The 21,718-nt window shown below is 46.4% G+C and overlaps 1 protein-coding gene across 5 annotated transcripts in view; it reads right to left on the reverse strand.

Annotated features, from left to right (window-relative positions):
* Positions 1-21,718, reverse strand: part of Zbtb16 (zinc finger and BTB domain containing 16) — a 193,203-nt gene that overhangs the window by 52,990 nt on the left and 118,495 nt on the right. For all 5 annotated transcript variants that reach the window (XM_008832739.3, XM_008832738.3, XM_008832736.3 and 2 more), the window contains exon 4: positions 11,387-11,473. In XM_008832739.3, the coding sequence (XP_008830961.1) occupies positions 11,387-11,473 (87 nt within the window). The remainder of the gene's footprint in view (positions 1-11,386; positions 11,474-21,718) is intronic.

Below are 21,718 nucleotides of genomic sequence, written 5' to 3' on the forward strand. Positions count from 1 at the left end.
GATAATCTGAATGGAACTCTGAACAGGAGGACAAGGACACTCTCCAAGGCCATCTGATTCACCATTGGGAATTCACCTGCATGGTCCACCTGGTAAGTCTGTTTAAATAAACCTTGGGGTCTGTGACACCCTGTCAGTGGAAAGCCTACCTCTCAAGGGTATCAGCAACTGTGCTGAGTACTATCTAAAAATCCACAGAGCCAGGCACCAACCAAACTCCGAATCATAGTCCAAAGAGATTGAATGCTGCCGTTCCCTGCAAGTCTCTAGGGCAGTTTTTAAACAGCAAAAGGCTTTAATCCCCTATTCAGACACAGCGTATAGTTAATGTATGGCTAAGAAATAAGTTTTGAAATAAATGATGGAAACACTGTCTACAGTTGAGGGAGAGAAACTGCAGCCTTCCAAAATAAAATCAGTAGCAGCTACCACTAAGACAACGGGCCATTCTCCAGCCAGTCTTGGGCTAAGCACTTTCCAGGTCATATTTTATTTCTAACAACGTATCTCTCCTTTTTTTCTTTTTTCTTTTCTTTTTTTTTTTTGAGCTGTCAGGGTCCATGAACCCAGACTGGCCTCAAAACTCACCATATTGCTGAGGATGACCTTGAACTTTTGATCTTTCTGCTTCCACCTGCCAAGTGCTAGGCATACAGGCACGCATTACCATGCACAGTTCCTACAGTGCTGGGGAATAAATACAGGGCTTCAAGCATTCTACACAAATACTCTACCAACTGGGCTATATTCCCAGCCCCAGCCAGGTATTACTAACCATGGTTTTCAAATAAGAAGACAGAAATGGTATACTTAGAGAAATGTACCCACAATACAAGATCAGATCTTAGGCTGGGCCTAACATCACACAGTCCCCCAAACAGCCATTTTTCTTGCCCAGTACCCACTCCCTACATATGAGAGTGCTAGAGAAATGAAGCAATTTGTTCTGTGTCATAAATAAAGCAAGTCAGTGGCAGAAACAGGATAAAACCCCAGTTCTCTTTTCTCCTAATTTATTGTCTCTTCCAAGTACCATGCTGCCTCCTCCTATGCCCAACAATAGTGTTTAACATCATTTCTGTTATGGTAGGAGGTGACAGAGAATGAGGCCCATGTGGATCCTGCTCAGTGCTGCATCCTAGCCCAAGACCCCAGCATCAATGTCCGGCATGAAGTGGATGTTCAAGGTAAGCCACATGTGAAGGAGTGCCAGTCTTTTCTAGCCCAGACTTGACTTGGGTCAAGTCTCTTTCCCAGTCCCAAGATAATCAAATTCTACAGATCCCCTCAAAACATTGCCCAAGGCAGCAATGTTTCACATGAAAAGTATCGGGGAGCCAGGTATCGAGGAGCACAGCTGTAAGCCTTGCACTTGGGAGTTGGATGCAGAAGGGATCAGAAGTCCAAGGCCAGCCTCACCTAACATAGGAAACTTCAGGCCAGTATGGGTTACATAAGGGAGGAAAGGAAGGGGGAAAAGAAGGGTAGAAAGGGAAGATGGGAGGGAAAGGAAAGGGAGAAAGAAAAAGTGAGGGCTGGTAAGATGGCTCAGCAGGTAAAGGTGCTTGCTTGCACAAGCCTGACAACCTGGGTCAATCCCCAGGACCCACATGGTAGAAGGAGGGAACTGACTCTTGGAATCTGTTCTCTGACCTCATGCATCATGGCATGTGTGCACATGTATGTGTACTCTTGTGCAAAAATGTGTACCCATACATGTGCATGCATATACACACAAAAATAAATAAATAAATAAATAATAAATAAATAAATAAATAAAATGTTGGGTCTGGAGAGATGGCTTAGAGGTTAAGAGTACTGGTTGCTCTTGCAGAGGACCCAGGTTCTGTTCCCAGCACCCACATGGCAGCTAACAACTATCTGTAACTCCAGATCCAGGGAATCTGATGCCCTCTTCTGGTCTCTGTGGCCATTATACAACATGGGTGCACTTAAATACATGCAAGCAAAACACTCATACACAAAAATAAATTTAAATTTTTAATTAAAAAATTAATGTAACAAAAAGGAAAATGCCTAGCGCACACAAAGATCGATACCCAGTACCACACACAAAAATGGTTTCTTAAAGAAAAAAACAAAACAAAAATATCGGGGGGCAGGTCTGAGGAAATGACTTGGTGGTTAAGAGCACGCACTGCTCTTGGCAGAAGGCTGGAGTTTGGCTCCCAGCACCCACATAGGGTAACTCCAGCTTCGGGAGACCCAGCACCCCTTCTAGTCTCTGGCAGGTACCTACATTTATATACATAAACCCACATACAGAGACACCCACATACACATAATTAAAATAAATCTTTTTTTGTTTTGTTTTGGTTTTGGGGTTTGTTTGTTTTCAGGGTCTCCCTAGTCCTAGCCTGGCTGAAACTTACTAGGTGAACCAGGCTGGCCTTGATCTCGTAGGAGATCTGCCTGCCTCCACCTCCAGAGGGCTGGGATTAAAGGTGCATGCCACCTCACCCGGCATTTAAAAATAAATCTTTAAAAACTTAAACCAACCTGGAAAAGAAGGAAAAGGAAAGCATTGGGGACATAAGAGGGGGACAAAGGACTTTCTCGGGGCAGCAAGTGACTCTATATGGTGGGTGTGTCATTATTTAGTGTTTAAACCTACAGAGTGCCATACACCAAGACAACGGAATGTCATGTACAGACTTGGGGTGACAGTGATGAGTCTACAAAGGTCCACTGAGGTGGCAAATGGGTCACAGCACTGTGGGTGCTCATAGTGGGAAGGCTGTGCGTACGTGAGGACAAAGGCTTCCTGAGAAGTCTCTGTCCTTTCCACATAATTCTTTTGCACACCTAAAACTGGTCTAAAAACTAACATTAATATTAGTTTCAAACCCAGAATGGTGGGGGAGGGTTCTCTAGAAGGTGGCTGGAGGGGGCCTGGGAGCAGACAGGGGAGAAAGCCGCTTGTCTGGGTCAGCGAGTGACAGCTGGGTTGTCCCTCCCCACTCCACAGCAAGCAGCTCCAACAGAGCTCAGAGCTCTGTGCTTGGAAAATAAAACTCTATATTAGGCATCAAACATGCCTTTATAGTAACAGCATGAAATTAGGTCAAGAGTAAATCTATGCTGGGGCACTGACTGTACAAACAGCAGCACATGACCCTCCCTCTCCAAGTGCCTATGACGTTTTGTGGCCATTCTCAGACTTGAGCTTTCTCGTGTTAAATTCCTTGGCACACCATATGAAATGCTATACAAATCACCAAATGCAATTCTGCTTCCAATGGGGAGGTCACATCAACCTGCATGGAGTCTGCCTGCCTGTCTCATGACTCCCTGTTCTGCCCTCTCCCAACCTTCCACCTTGGGCAGGGGCCTGAAGCTCCTTCTTCCTTTTTATTTCATGTCAAGTATCAGGGAGACCAAGGTTATTGCTCTGTGTGCTCTTCTCTCTCCTGTCTCCTCTGGGACCATGCACTTGGAGAAGGACACAGGACAGTTGCTGGCTGCTAGGGGGCTAGAGCCAGCCACCCTGACATGGCTTCTAGGTGTCCTGTGCTGTCCCTCCAGCCAGGCCCAGGTCAGGATATGGACAAGGCCAGCCAGCAGTCACTCTGAGGCTAGGCCTGTTGGGGCTTACCCCTTAAACCTTTAGCTCCACCTGCTACTTCCACAGCCAGCCACCATGGGGAGCCTTCAAAGGAGGGCTTTATTTTCCACCTGCAGATCAGAGTCAGAGATGTACTTGAAGCCTTTTCAAGTACCAGTAGCATATCAAAAGTGAGTGAGGGGCCAGGAGAGACAGGAGGCCAACACCAGGGTTGGAGACACAGTTTGCACCTTCAAAAAGGTCACAAAGCTACAGAGTGCATGTACACCTCTGTGATGGTTCCTCTTAATTGTCAACCTGCCTGGATTTGGAATCACCCAGGAGGCACACCTCTGAGCATATCTCTGAGGGCATTTCCAGAGAGGATTAACTGAAGAAGGAAAATTCACTCTGAATGTGGGCAGTATCATCTCACGGGCTAGAGTCCTAGACTGAACAAAAAAGGGAAAAGAAGAAGCCAGATGAATGCTACCTTTCCCATATCTTTGCTTCCTGCTTCACTAAGATGCACACTTCAGCCACCATGGAGCTGCCTTCTGCTCTGCCTCTCCCACCATGATAGACTGTATGACTTTAAACTGTGAGCCAGAATCAGCCCTTCCTCCCTTAAGATGCTTCTTGTCATTTAGTCACAGTAATGAGAATACCAATAAATAGAACCTCCTGGCATCCTTTATCTCCAAACAGGGAGGATCCTTTGAACAAGGGTCTGCCAATGCCCACTCTCTCCTAGGAGGGAAAACTAGTCCTTGGTACAGTCCAAGATGGCAGGTGTGTCCATGGCCAGTGGGTTGACAGACCTGCTAGGAGTCCATGAGAAGTATCATCTCAGCATTTGTGTCTGGTTGAGCTGCTTCCACAGTGACACGGGAATGTGGAAACTAAGTGAATTTTTCCTAGGTTGGTCAAAGAAAGTCCTTATTTTATAGTCAGAGGGAAGAGAAGTTTGGGCCAAAAGTAAAATCTTATGGGTTCTAATTCTACCTTCCCTCTGCCTCCCTCAGTGGTCATGTGTGTGTCCTGCCGATATCCATCCCCACTGCTCCTTTATTCTCTGTCTCTCAAGCCTGACACCTACAAAGACCAATCTTGACCCCAACTCTCCCATGGTCATACAATAGTAGGTAGCTGTCTTGAGAGCCAAATGGATTGGTAAGAACTGAAGTTTCCCACAGGTCAGCCCTCAGGGCCTCCTTAATGGCACAACCTGCCTTCTCCCCAGGACATGCTGAAGAGGTCCCAACCACTCCCCTTGAGCCCAACAACCAAGACAGTTCCTCTGCCCTCCATTTCTACCACCAAGTAGCGTCTGTTGCCCCCAGGCCTGTTCAAGACCCAAGGGGGAATGTACAGTGTCTTGAACAACATTATGGTTTGTAAAATCCACTCCTAATTAGTTTGACTTTGAATAAAGAGGGTAATTATTTTTAAATTTATTAACTGCTGCCTGGCCGGAGAAGTTTCCAGATCAAATGACACAGAGAAGCTATTTCTGTTCAGTGATGCAGCAATTTATATTACTGATCGGTCATTAAAACCTCTGGCACAAAACCACTTGTGTTTCCTGAGCCAAGATAGTGTCTGTGTGTCAAATTTCAAACCCAGAGTATAAATTAAGCCATTAATGGCATTTATCAGTTTATCTGGACTTAAAGATCTACTTATTAATTTAAGACGTTCCCGCTACTGAACCCAGAAGGTGCCCTGGGTATGCATATGAACGTGAGCACACACGCGTGTGTTTTCTCACTCTGATTTTACTGAACAGTGTAAAAAAAAAAATACTTCTGATGTGTAAATGAAGTCGGAGCCTCTCGGGAGCTGCCTAGCTGTTAATTCCTTGCTGCTCTGCAACCCAAACATTTTGGAAGCAGCCGTGTTTTGCAATATGTATTTGTCATAATATAAAAGGTGTAAAATGATCTCTGTTTATCTCTTCAAAGTCTTTGCTGTACCAAAACAGAAAACTGGAATGTGACAACAAAGCCAGAGCCCAGCCCTACCGTAAGTGTGGTCTCCCTGAAGCACTAGCCTGAACCTGGGAGATCTCAGGAGGGGAGGGGAGGCAAAGAGGGGCCATGGTACCAGGACAGAATCCAGGCCAAGGGGAGTCAAAACAGATGGTACCATTTGCTAAGCTTACACTGGAGTGGAGCTACCTTCTAGCACATCCGATTTTGTTTTTAGCCTCAAGAATACCTGTGACATGTGGTTTCCCCCAACCTATGTAATACCTATCTTGTGCTGGCTCTGTGACCTCCCCACATAGAGGCCTTAGTCATAGACCACCCAGGCCAATCTGATTCAGGGAAATTATATCCTACCCTAAGATAAGGATGTGAACATTGGGGTTTTGGGAATTCTTAGTTAAGTGGGTCATAGGGATGGCCAGGACAGAGTCATGAGCTAAATGACAGGATTAGTTCTCCGTTACCTGCTCAGTCCATAAATTCACAGTGTGGCATGCCACCTTTCAGGCAGCTGAGGAACAATGGAGGAGCAGTGAAGCTAGAATTGGGTCATGGTTCAGCTCTGTACTTCCTACTGGGTAGCTTCTAAGCCTCCATCTTCCTATCTATAAAATGGGTCTGCTGAAGTGCTTAATAAATTAAGGTATCAAAAAGCATTATTCTGCTCTCCTTAATGCCTCCATTCCTTCTCTCCAGCTCATTTCTGTGCTCCATTAGGTCTCTGGTGACACCTGCTACCACAGCTGGCTTCTCTGCCCCCAGTGGCTTTAGTGTTATTTTAAGTATTTCTTATAATCAGGTCTGTCCCTCTCCTGGATCCCTCTTTCTATTTATTTATTTGCATGTGCGTGCACGTGAGTGTGTGTGTGTGTGTGTGTGTGTGTGTGTGTGCATGTGGTGTCTGTTTGTGTGTCTGTGTCTGTGTCTGTGTCTATGCTTGTGTGTGCCTGTGTGTTTGTGACAGGGTCTCATGTATCCCAAGCCGGCCTCAAAATCACTATGTAGCTGAACGTGATCTTGAACTTCTGACCCTCCTGCCTCTAGCTCCCGAGATGCTGGGATTCCAAGTGTGCACCAACCACTATGCTTGGTTTGTATGGTTTGGGGGACAGAACCCAGTGCTTCAAACTGCTAGCCAGTGCTCTAGCAATTGAGCCCCAGCTCCTGGGGCTTTCTTTCTAAAACAGTGGACTCTTCAGAGGATGCCAGCCCTGTGGGCACATGTTCTTTCATTGATATTAGGGCAACCTGAGATGTGCAACACAGTTCATCAGGAAGTACTACCACAAGTGATAACAGAGTCCTGCGTGTATCAGGAAGAGACTCTAGTGTGACACTGACTGCCTCACTGTCAACCCCACACTGCATGAGGCTACTGCCATGTTTACCCTCAGCACCAAACAGTGGCTGCTCGCTGTAACCAATGCTCTCAGCTGCTGGGTAGTTTGCTCACAGCCGCCACCCAGACTTCTGCCTTGGCTTCTCATCCAGTCCCTCCATTCCTCACCCTTGCCAGAGCTCCGTTTACTCAATCTTTACTGAGAAAGTCACATGTGATACATTAAGTATCCATCACATATTACCTCCACATAAGCAGGTCAGTAGATAGCTTACCTCTCTCAAGTGGAGCCCCTCTTTGCTGGCAGGGAGGCTCCAACCATAAGACCTCTGGGAGAAGGCAAAGTTCATGGACCACCCTTGATCCCAGTGTTCTTGGAGCATGGCTTGGCTGCTACCATGGCTCAGACATGGATGTGCCAGGCACATAGGAGATAACTACTGAGCGTCTACCTGGGAATAATCTACCTGATGCTCACCCCTCAGGACTCACCTTTCCCAGCTTCTGGCTTAGAAGAAGCTTGGTTCTTACTGCTGCAAATTTAATCTAGATGGACAGAGTGAAGCTTCATGACAAAGTCACCTCAAAATTCTCCTCAGTGACCCCAGGTTAGAGTTCTCAGAGTTGGATTCTTGGTTCTATGTGGTCCAGCAATAAGAAAATGGTACTAGGCTCTAAACCTGGTCTTCCGTCTTCCCCACTAGGCCTCACTTGCATCCAAGATGGCTACTATCAGTTCCTCTTTCCCTATATATTTTCTCTACTTCCTTGGTGAGAAGGGGAGTCTAGGTTCCCACTGCCTTAAATCTGGGGCTGACCTGTGACAATTTTGATCAGTAAAAAAGTACAGCAGAAGTGTGGCTGCACGTTCCCAGTTGTTTTCCTGGCTTTTACCAGGGCTGGCACTGTTTGCTTCCTGGTTTCTGTAGCCCTGAGGTGCTAAGTCTGCTATAGAAACAGACAGAGGCTACTCTGCAGCAGAAAGACTGCGTGGAGGAGTTCTAAGTCAGATGTGTGCATGGAGAAGACATCACGGACACACACCCCAGTGGACTCTTGAGAGGATGCCAGCCGTAGCTGCTACCCAATGGCTGCCACAAGAGACCCCAAGTGAAAGCCACCCAGCTGAGCCCAGCCAACCCTCAGAACTATCAGTGGTAATAACACTTATTGAGTTACAGCTGTTTTGGTGTCTTACACAGAAGCTAACAACTGGAATACTCTCTATGGTCAATTCCCAACACGGGTCCCAAAGTGCTCTTCCAAACAGATAAATCAAGCCAGGTCATTGTCATACTCAAAATACTGTGATGGGGCTAAGCATGTGGCTCAGTAGTAGAGTATATACTTAGTAATCATAAGGCTTAATCCCCACAGCCACGCCCCCATCCTCCCAAGGGACTATTTTCTCCCTTCTCTAGAAATGTTTGTATGTGTATAAACAAATATTTATAAATATCTCAGTAAACCTGTGTCTGTATAGATCTATCTACCTACCTACCTACACACACACACACACACACACACACACACACACACACTCCCACAGCTTTACAAGCTACAATATGCATATCATACAGTATACATATACTTTTGAAGTATATAGTTCAATGAATTTTAGTAGTATGTAGCCATCACCACAGTCAATTCTAGAACATGTCCATCTTCCTCAAAAGAAACCCTGAATCCCTTAGTGGCCAATCCCCATCTATCCCAACACCTACAGCCCTCTGGCACCTACTAATTTACTCTGGGTCTGTATAGATTGGCCCATTTTGGACATTTCATATAAATGTGAACCATATCACATATGATCTTTTGTGTCTGGCTTCTTTAAGAGCATGCGTTTAAGTTTCACCCACGCTACAGCATGTTTTTCAGTTTTTTAAAATTTATTTTTAATACCATTATATTTTAATGTACATGACTATTTTGCTTGTATGTATGTAAATGTGCCCATGTGAGTAATACCTGCAGAGGCCAGAAGGCAGCATCAGATCCCCTGGAACTGCAGTTACGAACAGTTGTTGGTCACCATGTAGGTGCTGGGAACAGAACCTGGGTCCTCTGCAAGAGCAGCCAGTGTTCTTAACTGCTGAGCCACCTCTCTAGCCCCTACCCCTGTCTTTTTTATGGCCAAATTATATTTCATCATAAGTATACTGCATTTTATCTGTCTGTTCATTAAGTAGTTGACACTGGATTGTTTCCATTTGACTAGGGGTTTGAATACTCATGTACATGTCTCTGTGTAGATGTGCATTTCATTTCTCCCAGTGGACAGGAGACTGTCCAAAACTGCCATGTCATATGGTGAGTCTATATTTGAAACTCTCAGGAACTGCCAACTCTTTCTCCAAAGTCGCTGTGTATTATCTTCCCACCAGTAACAGGAGGGCTTTGATTGCTCCACGTCCTCAGTAGCACTTGCCACTTCTATGCTTTTCACTCCAGCCACATCCTGGTGGTGTCTTGTTGTGGTTTGGTTTGCATCTCCCTGATGGCCAATGGTGTGGACCGTCTTTTCGTGATTGTCGATCTTTGGAATTATGTGACATTTTTCTCTACTCATTCTCTAATTCGGTTACTTGTATTTGTATTTTTAGGTCGTAAGAGTTCTTTGTATTTTCTAACCATAAATTCTTGATCATATATATGATTTTCAAATATTTTCTCTCTCCTTGTGATGGTTACTCACTTATCTGGATTTGGAATCACCTAGAAGACATGCCTCTAATACATCTGTGAAGAAATTTCCAGAAAGGTTTAACTAACGAAGGAAGATCTGTCCTGAATGTAGGTAGCACCATCCCATGGACTGCGGTTCCGGACCGAATAAAAAGGAGAAAGTGAGTGAGCACCAGCATTCTCTCTGCTTCCTGGCTGTGGATATAATTGACTTGGCAGGCTCAGGCTCTTATACCACACCTTCCTCCATGAAGAACTGGACTTTCAAACTGTGAACCAAAGCAAACCCTTCCTTCTTTAACCTGGTTTGGTCAGGTATTTCCGTTTGTCACAATGATGAAAAAAGTAACAAAAACACCCCTTCAAAGTAGTCCTAGCACTTACAGGATAAAACCAGAGTCTGGGGTTGAAAGACCTGCCACATTCCACTCTCACCAGCCACTCTGGTCCCTGCTCTGTCAAACTGCTCTTCATGCGGCCCCCTGAACCTTGTAGGGCAAGTGCCATTCCCTCTGCCAAGCACTCTTCCCAGAGGTCTCCGAGCAGTCACCTCCTCACTTTAGGCCTCTGTTCAGATGTCATCATCCCAAAGGACTGTTCTTCCCTGAACATTTTGTTCAGAATCTCACTTCCTTCCTATCGTTTTCTGCCACTCGCCCAGCTGTATCTTTTCTTGTTGCACATGGTATCATGTATTATGTGCTTTTTTGTTAATATTGCCTCCCAGTGAGAACCTCAGTTTCTCAAGAGTCAAAAATGTCTGTCTTGTATGTTACCATATCCTAAATGCTCAAACAGCCCTGTACACACCATTATTCAATTAAATTGATTGACTACTATTTATTGAATGCTTACTATGAGCCAAAAACTCTGTGAAGCACTGAAGTAAAATATTTTATTTAATCCCCATAAAACACAATGTGATGAAGTCGATACTATCATTGCTCCACTTTCTTAATCGATGTGGAAACCCAAATGAAAAAAGGTTAAGTAAATAATCCACAGTTCTGCTTAAAAAGTGGCCCAATTAGGATGATGTCCAGGCAGTCTAAGTTCAGAACTATAAGACTTTACTGCACATGTCCCTTGACTTTATCAACTTCTCTGCCCTCCTGTGAGCCTCAGTTTCCTCATTTGTGACATAAGACTAGCCTCCCTCTTAGCATACGAGGTTACTGAACAATTAATCAAGAAAACAGCACTTGATACATAGTAAGCATCCAACCAGTGTGAACTGTGGCCATGATAACAGCAGGGTTGTCCATCACAGTGATGAGCTGATGCTGATGCTATGAAATCAATGCTTTCTTTGGAATCCAATAGATCTCTATCACTGTTAGTTAAAACTGTTCAAATACATCCCTGTGTGAAGACTGATGTGTTCAAGACTGACTTGATCTTTACAGAGGGAGGACCAGTCACTACAGCTATAAAAGAGCTTCAGAATTTCTTCAGAGAGGTTGTGGAGAGAGGCTTCTGACCATTGTCTAGGGGAAACACCAGAGACTCCCTAAGGCCTCAGCAAGAGTATACACAACATCTCGGGAAGACGGCAGCTCACTGGCTTGTTATAGATAGAATCCTGGCCTAACTCAACCCATCTGTTCTCATGGGGCACTGTCCCATCTGTAAATTTCTGTCCAGTTCCACAGGAGAAAACTGCACATGGCAGAAGCCCATCCCAACCCACAACAACCATGGACATGATGATACTGTGTTTACCAGAAGAGGATGCCACAAAGTCCCTGGATTTCCTTTGCACAATCAGACTGTAGTCTAGAAAATGGAGTCAGGGCCACTCACCAGTATGGGTCTGTCTGTGGGTCTCCAGAGCATCTTCCTTTGAGAACTGGGCGCCACACTGATCACACACGAAGGCTTTGGCACCCGCTGAAAGAAAGAAGAAGTGGTCACCACTAGAACTGTAGTCAATGGGGTATGGAGCATCCTAGGTCCCAACATTGCGGTGGAGGGGGACTGGACACTTGTGAAGATCCTGACTCAGAAATAATCCACAGCCCCTGCAGCTAGCCCAGCTCTGCCTTAGGCAGGTGACCGCTTACTCAAGTCTCCCAGAGAACAGCAAATAAAATCAGCATAACTAAGATGAAGGAGGATGGAGTCCAGATGAGATGTCTTACAAAGAAGAAGCATTCTGAAGGGCCAGTTCTACTGGGTGGACGGACAGGGGCAAAGGACACCAGCAAGGAGGGACATACCCGTTGCCTTGTACTTCACAGGGCTCTAATGAGGTACTCTGATGCCTACCAACACCTCTAACTCAATATGTGCAAAATTAACTCATCAGTGACTCCAAATCCCGACCCACATTTGTCCACTTAATACCCCTGGAAGAGCCAGGCCTGGTGGCACATGCCTTTAATCCCAGCACTTGGGAGGCAGAGGCAGGAGGAACTCTGTGAGTTTGAGGCCATCCTGATCTAGCAGAGCCAGTTTCAGGCCAGCCAGGGCTGCTCAGTAAGACCCTGTCTCCAAAAAAGAAGGTGAACACCCTGAAAGGTTCGATGGTACTTTGAGGCTTACATCTAACTTCCTCCCTGGGATGTGTGTACTGTCTTCCTTCTCAGTGTACTATCGTTCCTGCTTCGTCTCTCACACCTCACTCTAGCCAAAGTGAGCTGCACTGACTCCCTTGAGGATCTGCCTTCCTCTTCATTGCCACCCATTCTTCCATGCCTCCTCTGCCTCTAACACTCTCCCCTCATCTCTTAGACCTTCAATATCTAGTCATCACTGAGGCCTCTGCCTTGATACCTGTGCCTTCATGGCTGGGCAAACTGATTCATCTTTCTGCTTCCACAGAACCCTATATGCTCCAGATCATGGCCCTGGCCATATTCCATTCTGCTCATGGACCTGACTCTCCCTGGCCACATAGTAAGATCTCAGTCTGAGAGACCATATCATCTTGTATACAGCTGCATCTTCCTCGTCCATGGTGGAAACATTGACTGCCTAAAACCAGTTCAGTGGGATGCTACTCCATCCTTTTTCTTAGAACCATTACTTATAAAGCAACAAAGTCACTGTGTCAAGATAAACCAGAACATCTCACCACTGCCTTAATAGTCTTCCTCATCTCACCTAAGGGCCGCCTGTCTCAAGTCTTGGTGTCTTTCCTTCAAAATGTCTCCAAGAGGTCTCTCTCCACTGTGGATGGATAGTCCCCTTCTCTCTAAACCTTTGCAGTGAGTGTCATGCCCAGAAAACTGGAAGGCTCAGGTTTGGGTTTTATACTATCTGACCTGCCCTAATAGATGCAGAATCTTCAAAGGTTATGTAATTCTTCACATTTCCCTACTCAAGTAGCTTGTAATTCGAACTCGTTCTCAATTCTTTAACATTACCTCAGGGTCTTCCATAACCCAATTCAGTGAACCATCGGGTTCCACAGGAACGCTGTCCTTAGCACCTGTCTGGACGTTGCTTGACTCTCCATGAGTCTCTGTGCTTCAACAAAGGCCAGTCTTTCTCCTGCCTAGTCCTGTACCATTCCGTGTTCAAGACTAGAGTATGCAAACATACCCCAAGCCCTCCAGTCCCTCACTGCTCCACCATTTCCAATCTGCTTTGGACCTTTCAATGTGTCTGAACACTTCTTATATGTGTCTGTGGGTCTTAGCTATGCATTTGTATCTTGTAAGAGCCAGACTACTTTGGGGCACATTGTAGCCACTAGTGCTGCTTTCATTCCACTTCGGGCTCCCCAGGCGTTTACTATATCCCAGGCACGATGCTAAGTGCGGAATATGCATCATTTCATTAAGTCCTAATAATAATCATTTGAAGTATTACTACTATTACCCCCATTTAGCAGATGAATAACCACAAGCTCGAGGTTAAGGACTTTGCCCGCTGTCACATGGAACAGAGGGTTAACAGGAGATGCAGGTGTAAATCCTAGCAGCCTGATTTCAGAGCCTTTACTTTAATCCTATTATCTTCAACTTCTTCAGGGTTCCACCTGCAGATGCCTTATGGCTAACACAGAAAGTTCCACATTCCCTTCTATTTGGAAAAATGTTTCCAACTACTTTTTCTTTTTAAGTTTGAGACCAGGCAGGGCTGTGTACATTCGTTATTGAGCACTCAGGAGAATGAAGTAGAAGGTTCTTAAGTTCAAGATGAGCCTGGGCTACATGGTGAGTTCCAGGTCAGCCTGGGCTACATAGGGGAGACCCTGTCTAAAAAAAAAGTTTGCAAATCTCTGCCTGTGCTGGATAGCTTCTAGTGTCAGCTTGACACACCTGAGAAGAGGGGCCCTCAATTAGGGAATTTCCTCTCTCAGATTGGCCTGCGGCCATGTTTGTAAGGCATTTTCTTGATTGCTGAGTATTGTGGGAGGGCGCAGCCCACTGTGAGCAGTACCACCTCTGGATAGGTGGGTCTGGGTTGCGTAAGAAAGCAGGCTGAGCACAGGCCAGAGGAGCAAGCCAGTAAGCAGTGTTCCTCCATTGTCTGTGCTTTAGTTCCTGCCTCCAGGTTCCTGCTTGAGCTCCTTCCCTGACTCCCCTCAATGATGGATTGTGACTGGAAGATGTCAGATGAAATAAACCCTTTCTTCCCCACACTGGCTTTGTTTTATCCCAGTAATAGAAAGCAAGCTAGGACAATGCCTTAAGAAGTATAACTCAAAACACAGAGACTTAAACACAAATGAAAGTTTTTTGACCCTGAAACCTGAGGGCCTTGGCCTCCATCACTCACATTCCCAATGACAAAAAGGCTACACCGTAGTATGTGCTCAGTGAATGGGAATTGACCAAAAAAAAACAAGTGCCAAAACACTGTGAGGGGATATGAAATGCTTTAGTCGTTTGCCTTGGTGACTGTGGCTGACTCTCACTTGGAGACAAGGAGAATATATGGTGACCAATGGGCATCCCACAAGCTACAGGATGTTCTGGGGCAAGCACCTGGCCCATGGCTTACAGAGCTCTGAAAACAGAGCCAAGAATGTTTGTATCAGGGCTGATGGCAAAGCAGTGTCTATGTATCCAGAGGTGGCAGCTAGGATCACTTTCATCCATGTATGGGCAAAACACGGGCAGTGCCTCAAATAGCAGAAAGAATGAAGTCCCAGAACCTCACATCGAGCAACTGCCCCTCTCCCTAAATCATTGGCCATCAGTGATTTTCTGTAGATCTGCAAAGGATCTGATTTGAATTGCGTTTCTCTCTGGTTCTATCTGTTCTCACCGGCTCCCTGCAGAAGACTGGGAGGGGCAAGCAACTTGTGAGCTGGACCATGGCTTTGGAGACCCATGAGTGAGGAGCCTGATAGTGCTGTGGGCTTCAAAGGGATGTGGCATAGAGGGGTTCTTAGAAACAGTCATCGATGTGGCTGTAAGTAGCACCTAATTTTCTTGACAGATGAGCAGAAAAAAGAAGGAGGGAGGGAGGAAATGAAGGGCGATACACCATCACCTAGGTTCAGATGAAGATGAAAAATAGACCAGCACATACCATCTAGTAAAAGGCTGTTGCCTCGGCCCAAGCCTGACCACATCTGGTGGCCTTCAACATCCCCTTCACTCCACCCCACTTGCTAAGGTCACGATATTGAGCTCAGTGTGTGAAAGTCCCTGTCCCCAAGGGACTTTGGGTCATCCTCCTTATTCCACTGACAGTGGCTCCCACCGCTAGCCCCCATTCCTGAAATGGTCCTTCCACCCCAAGAGACTCTTACCCCCAACCCCAGCTCTCCAGAGTGAGGTCACAAGAGGGGGGCAGACGAAACCCTCTCTCCCAAGAAGGCCATGCCTTTAAATTGTCTCTGTAATGGCTGGCTCAGAGGCAGAAATATTTGGCAGCCCTGAAATTAAAAGTGATAAATTTCCTCACCAAGCTTTGATCGATAATAGAGGCCTCATCTGTTAATCAATAAGACAGTCTCTGCCTGTTTGCTGTGCATATGTTGTTCACTGCTGCCTTCGGTATGATGTCAGGTTTGCATTCAAAGCAACTCAAGTGTGTATAAACCACATGGCCATTCCCGAAATGCATTACAGTGACATCATCCAGCAGCCCCTGATACAGTTAGAAAGCATCAATAGAGGGTCTGGCGGGAGTGAAGGTGGCCTTGCCAGCTGAATTGGGTGGTTACATTAAGGCTTAGCAGCAGCATTTACCTACACAAAATGTCCTGCAGCTCATCCCAAAGCAGGGAGAAACGCAGAAGCACACCTCGAGATAGCATGATTGTCACATCCTGCACTCAGGGCTATTTTTTCATGCCTACCAGTGAAGGCAAGGGGTGGATGGTGGTGAATCAACAACAGAGGCAGAATCTCTGTCTTCATGGAGCTTGCAATCCAGAGGCAAAGGTGTGATTCTAGGGTTTGTTTTTTTTTATAAGTGGGATAATATAAAACAGGGCAGGCAGTAATATGTGATACAGAAACAAGTTGGGTGAGGAGGGATGGAGGGCAGGGCTGATGTTTGAGGTAAGGTGGTCAGAGCGATGAGCTGGTGTCTATGTGAGGAACTGGAGGCAGAAGACAGGAAGAAACAAGGCCACCACCAGGGACTGTGTACTCTCCACAAAACAAGAGCAAGGTGGCCAGATGGACAGAAATGGAGTCAGTGAGAGGAGCAGCAGGCAGAGTCAAGAAAAGAACAGACTGCAGGGACAGACATCAAGCAGGAGAGGGAAAGTGGCAGGAAGACAAGGTGAGCTGGCCCCACACTATCCTTTCCATCAGTCACAGTGAACCAAGGTGGAGAACTCGATCCCCGGACCAACTGGGCCACTCACTGCTGTGGCTATCACCCAAGCACACAAGCCATCATATGAACCTGATGCTCCCCAATCTATAAAATGGGGTGACCATATCTTTCTGCTTTTTATTTTTATTTTATGTATATGAGTGTTATGCCTACATATGTGCAAATGCACCCATGTCATACAACACCCGAGGAGGACAGAAGAGGGTGTCAGATCCTCCGGAACTGGAGTTATGATGGACAGTTGTTGGCCACCATACAGGTGCTGGGATTTGAACCAGATCTTCTGCAAAAACAGTCAGTGCTCTTAACCACTGAGCAATCTCTCCAGTCCCTGTCTGTTTTTTAAATTTTTTATTCCACTTCTATTTATTTGTGTATGGCACGCATGTGGAGGTCAGAAGACAACTTGCAGAAGTAAGTCAGTTCTCTCCTTCTACCATATGGGTTCTAGGAATAGAACTCACACCCTCATGTTTGGTGGCAAATTCCTTTACCCACTGTGCCATCTCACCAGACCCTCTGCCTGCTTCTTTGAGACAGACAACAAACATCAATGAATAAAAAACCTTCATTCATGACAAAGATCACCAATGGTGCAATGTGGTTAAGAGCTTAGTATCTGGGTCAGACAGAGCAGTTCAAATCTCAGCAGAGCTAGTTGCCCACTCTGACCCTCAAAAAGCTGCCTAACCTCAGTGGCCATGCCGTTTCATCTGTAAAATGGGATCAGCAAGAGCAGGTCCCTCAGAGAGCTGGGAAAAGCAAGTTATGTGCTCAGTCCCCTGACTGTGAATAGAAACACAGAACCAGTAAACAGCAGCTACCTCATCATCGCCACTCAGTATTCCTTTACAGAACTCCCTCTGTGCAATTAAAGTATGATTGATTTTACTGAGATTCAATGCACTGTTATTTGAAGGCCATTTATCTTGTATAAAGTGAATCTCACATTTGTAAAGACATATTTTACCCCCCCACACACATACCCCTCCCTTGTCCCGTTGATTTAAAGTTGAGTAATTGCTTTGTTGAGGGGAGCCAGAAAAGCTGCCACAGGACCAACATGTCAGCATCAACAGTCATTCAGTAACTCAGCTCTTAAATCTTCCAAGGACAAGCCCCAGGAGCCTCCTGCAACGGGCTTGTGTTTCTGGGTTCTGTTCAGCATGCTGAAGTTCTGTGGAGAGCAGACTCTGTGTCTTGGGCTCAGCTGAATCCCCAGTGCCCCACGCCCTGCCTGGCATGCAACTCCATATATGCAATGCTTGTTCAAGAACCCCCCAGGCAAGTACCCGAAAAATGGGGTTGGGGGTGTGGTGGACATTCAGGGCACTGCCAGGTAGTCCACTAGGGGGTGGCGGAGTCTTGACTCTACACCTTCTGGTTCTCAATGGCTCATTTTTGGAAACTCAAAGGCATGTTCTCTGGCTGGGACTTGGGAAGCTCAAGAGAGAAGAAAATGCTAGAACAGTGGCACTACCCATTTCCTCTGGGGCCACTGTTCTCCAGAGAGCAGTAACCCCCCTCCTTCCAGTACACTCCAAGCCTCCCATCTTCTGGCAGACCTCCCTTTGGAGGCCAGAATGGGCCCTCCACTGGCTGGCAGTGATCTGCTGTAGGGGGCACCCCACCCCCAACCCAGGGACCCCTGTGTATCAAAACCCAAGAGTGTTTTCAGTATCACACTGGGGAGCCGAGAGCTGCTGGAACACTGGGAATCCACAGCCACTTTCCCCTCTTTGCCCTGACTTCCTAGTGCCTGCAGAAGGTTAGACAGAGGCCACAGGAGAGAGGCGGGGCTCCCAGCAGGTGAAGGTTTAGTGAGAAGAGAAGGTACAGACACCACAATCTGATTGAGCCGGAGTTGGTTTAAGGCTTCAGCCAAGGACTAAAGATCCCAGCACGCATGGAAACACACACACACACACACACACACACACACACACACACACACACACACACCTGCCTCCTTGGCTCCCAGGATTCAAAGCAAAACCAGCCAGGAAGGCACTTGCAAAAACATAAAGCTTTATCTAAATGACAACAGAGCCCAACCGGACAAGCTCCCCACAGCAGTCTCCTTGACAAAGTGTAGATCCTCCTTCTGCATTTTCAGTGAGACTAGGGGTCCTGGGCAGGAAGAAAGTAATAGAAGATACTAGATGCAATCAGACATAGAGGGATGTCTCTCTAAGAAAGCAAGACAGAAGCGAATGAGGAAAAAAATTTCAAAAATCCCTCCCTCTCCAAAGCCTCCCCCTCCCTCAAGCTAATAATAATTTTTGCAAAAGGAACCCCTGGGGGGGGGAGATAAAAACACCTAGTGCCTTGCCAGCATCTAACATTGAGTGTGTCCTTTTTTAATTCCTTGTGATTTTAAAATAAACATCTTGAATGTTCTGATGAGATATGCATGCCTGCTTACATAAGGAAGTACACAGTGTACCAAACAGCAGACCCAAAAAAAGCATAAGCTGTCAGAACAATGAGTACAGACACGGGCATTTTACAACGGGCCATGGTGTACAGTTTTATTTACAGTACCTCTTATCAGTCGGAGAACAGTACACTGGCTGCCAGTTCCAAAGGCCAGCACTGAGTGTTCCTTCCCTCAAGGAGCTGTGTATTCCCAGGGAGAGCTGAGAGAGCTGCCAGAGCTGCCTGCAGCTTCACGCCTGCCCTCTCCTTAGCGCTCAACAAAACAAAAAGCTGGGGAAGGACCAGGAAAGGGACACAGACACAGGGAAAGGGAAGCAACTGGGCAAATGCCACTGAATAGAAGCTCACCAGCCCTGACGGTGACTCCAGCTGATATGGCAATGGGGAAGCCCGTCTCACTCACTACAGAACAGGAAATAAAGGAGCCAGGGGTGGAAGGTCCCAAATCAAAGGGAGGATGCAGAAAGCCTTGAGGAGGAAGGGTGGTTCACCAGAGCTGAGGATGGCCTCTGGAAGGAGAGCTCCGGGAGGCAGCTTTGCACTGCTGACCTAGGAAACGGCAGGTGACTTGTGTGTGGCTCAGTGTCCACAACGCACAAGATGAGACCACGGGATGGGTGGAGAGGCGATGCTGAAGGCACTGCTAGTTCTGAAAGAGTATCACCTAGCTAAGGTCCTAGTACTGCAGGGGAGTGGCACAATGCTAGTGCCCTCAGATTTTGTAGGGATCTTCTAGTCCTGTCTCAGGTGCATAGGGAGAACATGGGTCTGTCTCTTATCTCTCCCACTCGATTCACTGCCAGAGAAGCCTGGGGGGCCCCTTTGTGACAACCCTTAACACCAGAGCCTGACCTGAAGATATATGCCTGTAATTCCAGCACTATTGAGGCACAGACAGGAAGATCAGGCATTCGAGGCTAGCTTCAGCTACATAAGACTCTGTCTCAAACAAATGAACAAACAAAACAAGTTCTTACCCCCAGCAAATATGAGGCTTAGAGACATAGCCTTTGGCCAACAGGCACACACACTGGGACAGGCCGAAGAGCAACGTCGTTTAGAAAATGCTGTCTAGGGGCTGGAGAGATGGCTCAACAGTTAAGAGCTGGTTGCTTTTGCAGAGGACCCAGGTTCAATTCCCAGCACCCACATGGTGGCTAACAACCATCTGTAACTCCAGTTCCAGGGGATCTGATGCCTTCTTCTGGCCTCCGGAGCACTGCACAACATTGGTGCACTGACACACATGCAGGCAATATACTCATACACATAAAAGTAGTAAAATATTTATTAAAAAAGAAGATACTGTCTGGAATCAAACAAACCTAGGTTCAAGTCTCAATTCCACCATTCCTACGTATTGCCCTGACAAGTGAGGTCTTTCCTGGGCCTGTTTCTTCACCTATAAAATTGGGCTTGAAAGCTACTGTACCATGGGGTTGGTTGCACGATGATTAACTTAAATAGTAGTTGTAAAGTCTCTAACCCCATACACCCATATGATAACTGCTCGATACATGCTAAATGTCACACTACATCAATATCATGTCCCCAAAGTCAACAGGTGAGACACAGAACTCAGATGCCTAAAGGGGGCATATCGTAACATTTGAAGAGCTTTCTACCCTAAGAGAGGCCAAGGAGAAAAAGGAGAAGCATAGTCCAGTTTGACAAGTCTTCATTCAGCAAAAGTTAAAGACAAAACCACAAAGTCGTAAGCCTCCCGAGGGACCCCAATACAAACCAACAGTCACAAGGACAGACGGGGCAGCTCACTGTGCCCTGGGAGGTCAAGGGCAAGGCACTTCTCCAGTCCACTCCCATCACCACTCACGGGCAATTTTTAACAGCATCATTACTCTCTACTGGCCACCCAGAAGGTAACCAAGGAGTTCAAACCCACTGATGCTGAATTATTTCAAAGAAATGTAAATCTGATGGTAAATCGATTGCTGTTAAAAACACACAGATAGTAGCTCAAGTCTAAGAATGCTGATTTGGAGGGCTTCATCTGACTACAGTCCGCAGCTTCCGTCCCTCTACTAATTTCTATCAAAGCTCCACAGCAAATAATCTCATCTTGTACTGTAAGGGAAATGGATCCAGGGTCTGGACTGTCACTGCCTGAACTGGGTGGCCTTGGAGGACCCTGTCTCTCCCTCTGTAGATGACGTTTTAAACTGGGATAGCTCTAAGAGAGAAGAAAAAGTGAACACAGTGGGGCAGGGCAAAGAAGCTGGAAGCTCATGGCAATGAAAGCTCCCTGTACCATGGTTACTCACAACCTTGGCAAAAGGAGGGCTGGTTCTGGATGCATCCAGCAAGGGCTGGTGCCTCTGTTCAGCAGGGCACTCTTCCTTCAGGAATAGTCTGCTCTATCAGGTGGCTCAGTGGAACAGAGTCTGGCCACTGAGGTAATCATTAGCCAGGGGCAAGCCTTGCCAAAGGGGCCACAGCAGAGGCTAAGCCCTGGGTGCCAGGGCCAGGCTTTCAGGTGTTCAGGGCTGTTTAAGGGAGACGTCTTTGCAATCTTGGCTAAGTTTAAAAACAAGTAACAGAGAAATGCAATGAGGATTTCGTCCATGATTTTATGGACTATATCCTCAACTCTACATGCCAACATTTATCTGCTTGCTTGAGAATCACTTGGGGATTCTCAGGTAAGAGGTTCAGAATGATGAGGTGGATTTCTGCAGGCACTTACCTAGCAGCCCCAAAACTCTGTTACTCAAGTTTCTGACCTCCTCTTCTTAGCCTCAAACACCTCTCTCCTCCTTTACATCTTCAAGGTGCTGGTCCTAGGCCCACACCCTTGATCTGGTATATGGGATTATACATACATGTGCAAATGCACGCATAAACACTTGCATGTGTGTAACTTTCCTCCCAAGGTAAGATTTACAAGGCTTCTTGAACAGGAGAACAAAACTAGACTACTTCAAAGGT

This window comes from Nannospalax galili, unplaced genomic scaffold, assembly GCF_000622305.1.
Source record: "Nannospalax galili isolate Female #2095 unplaced genomic scaffold, S.galili_v1.0 scaffold335, whole genome shotgun sequence".
Classification (NCBI taxonomy): Eukaryota; Metazoa; Chordata; class Mammalia; order Rodentia; family Spalacidae; genus Nannospalax; species Nannospalax galili.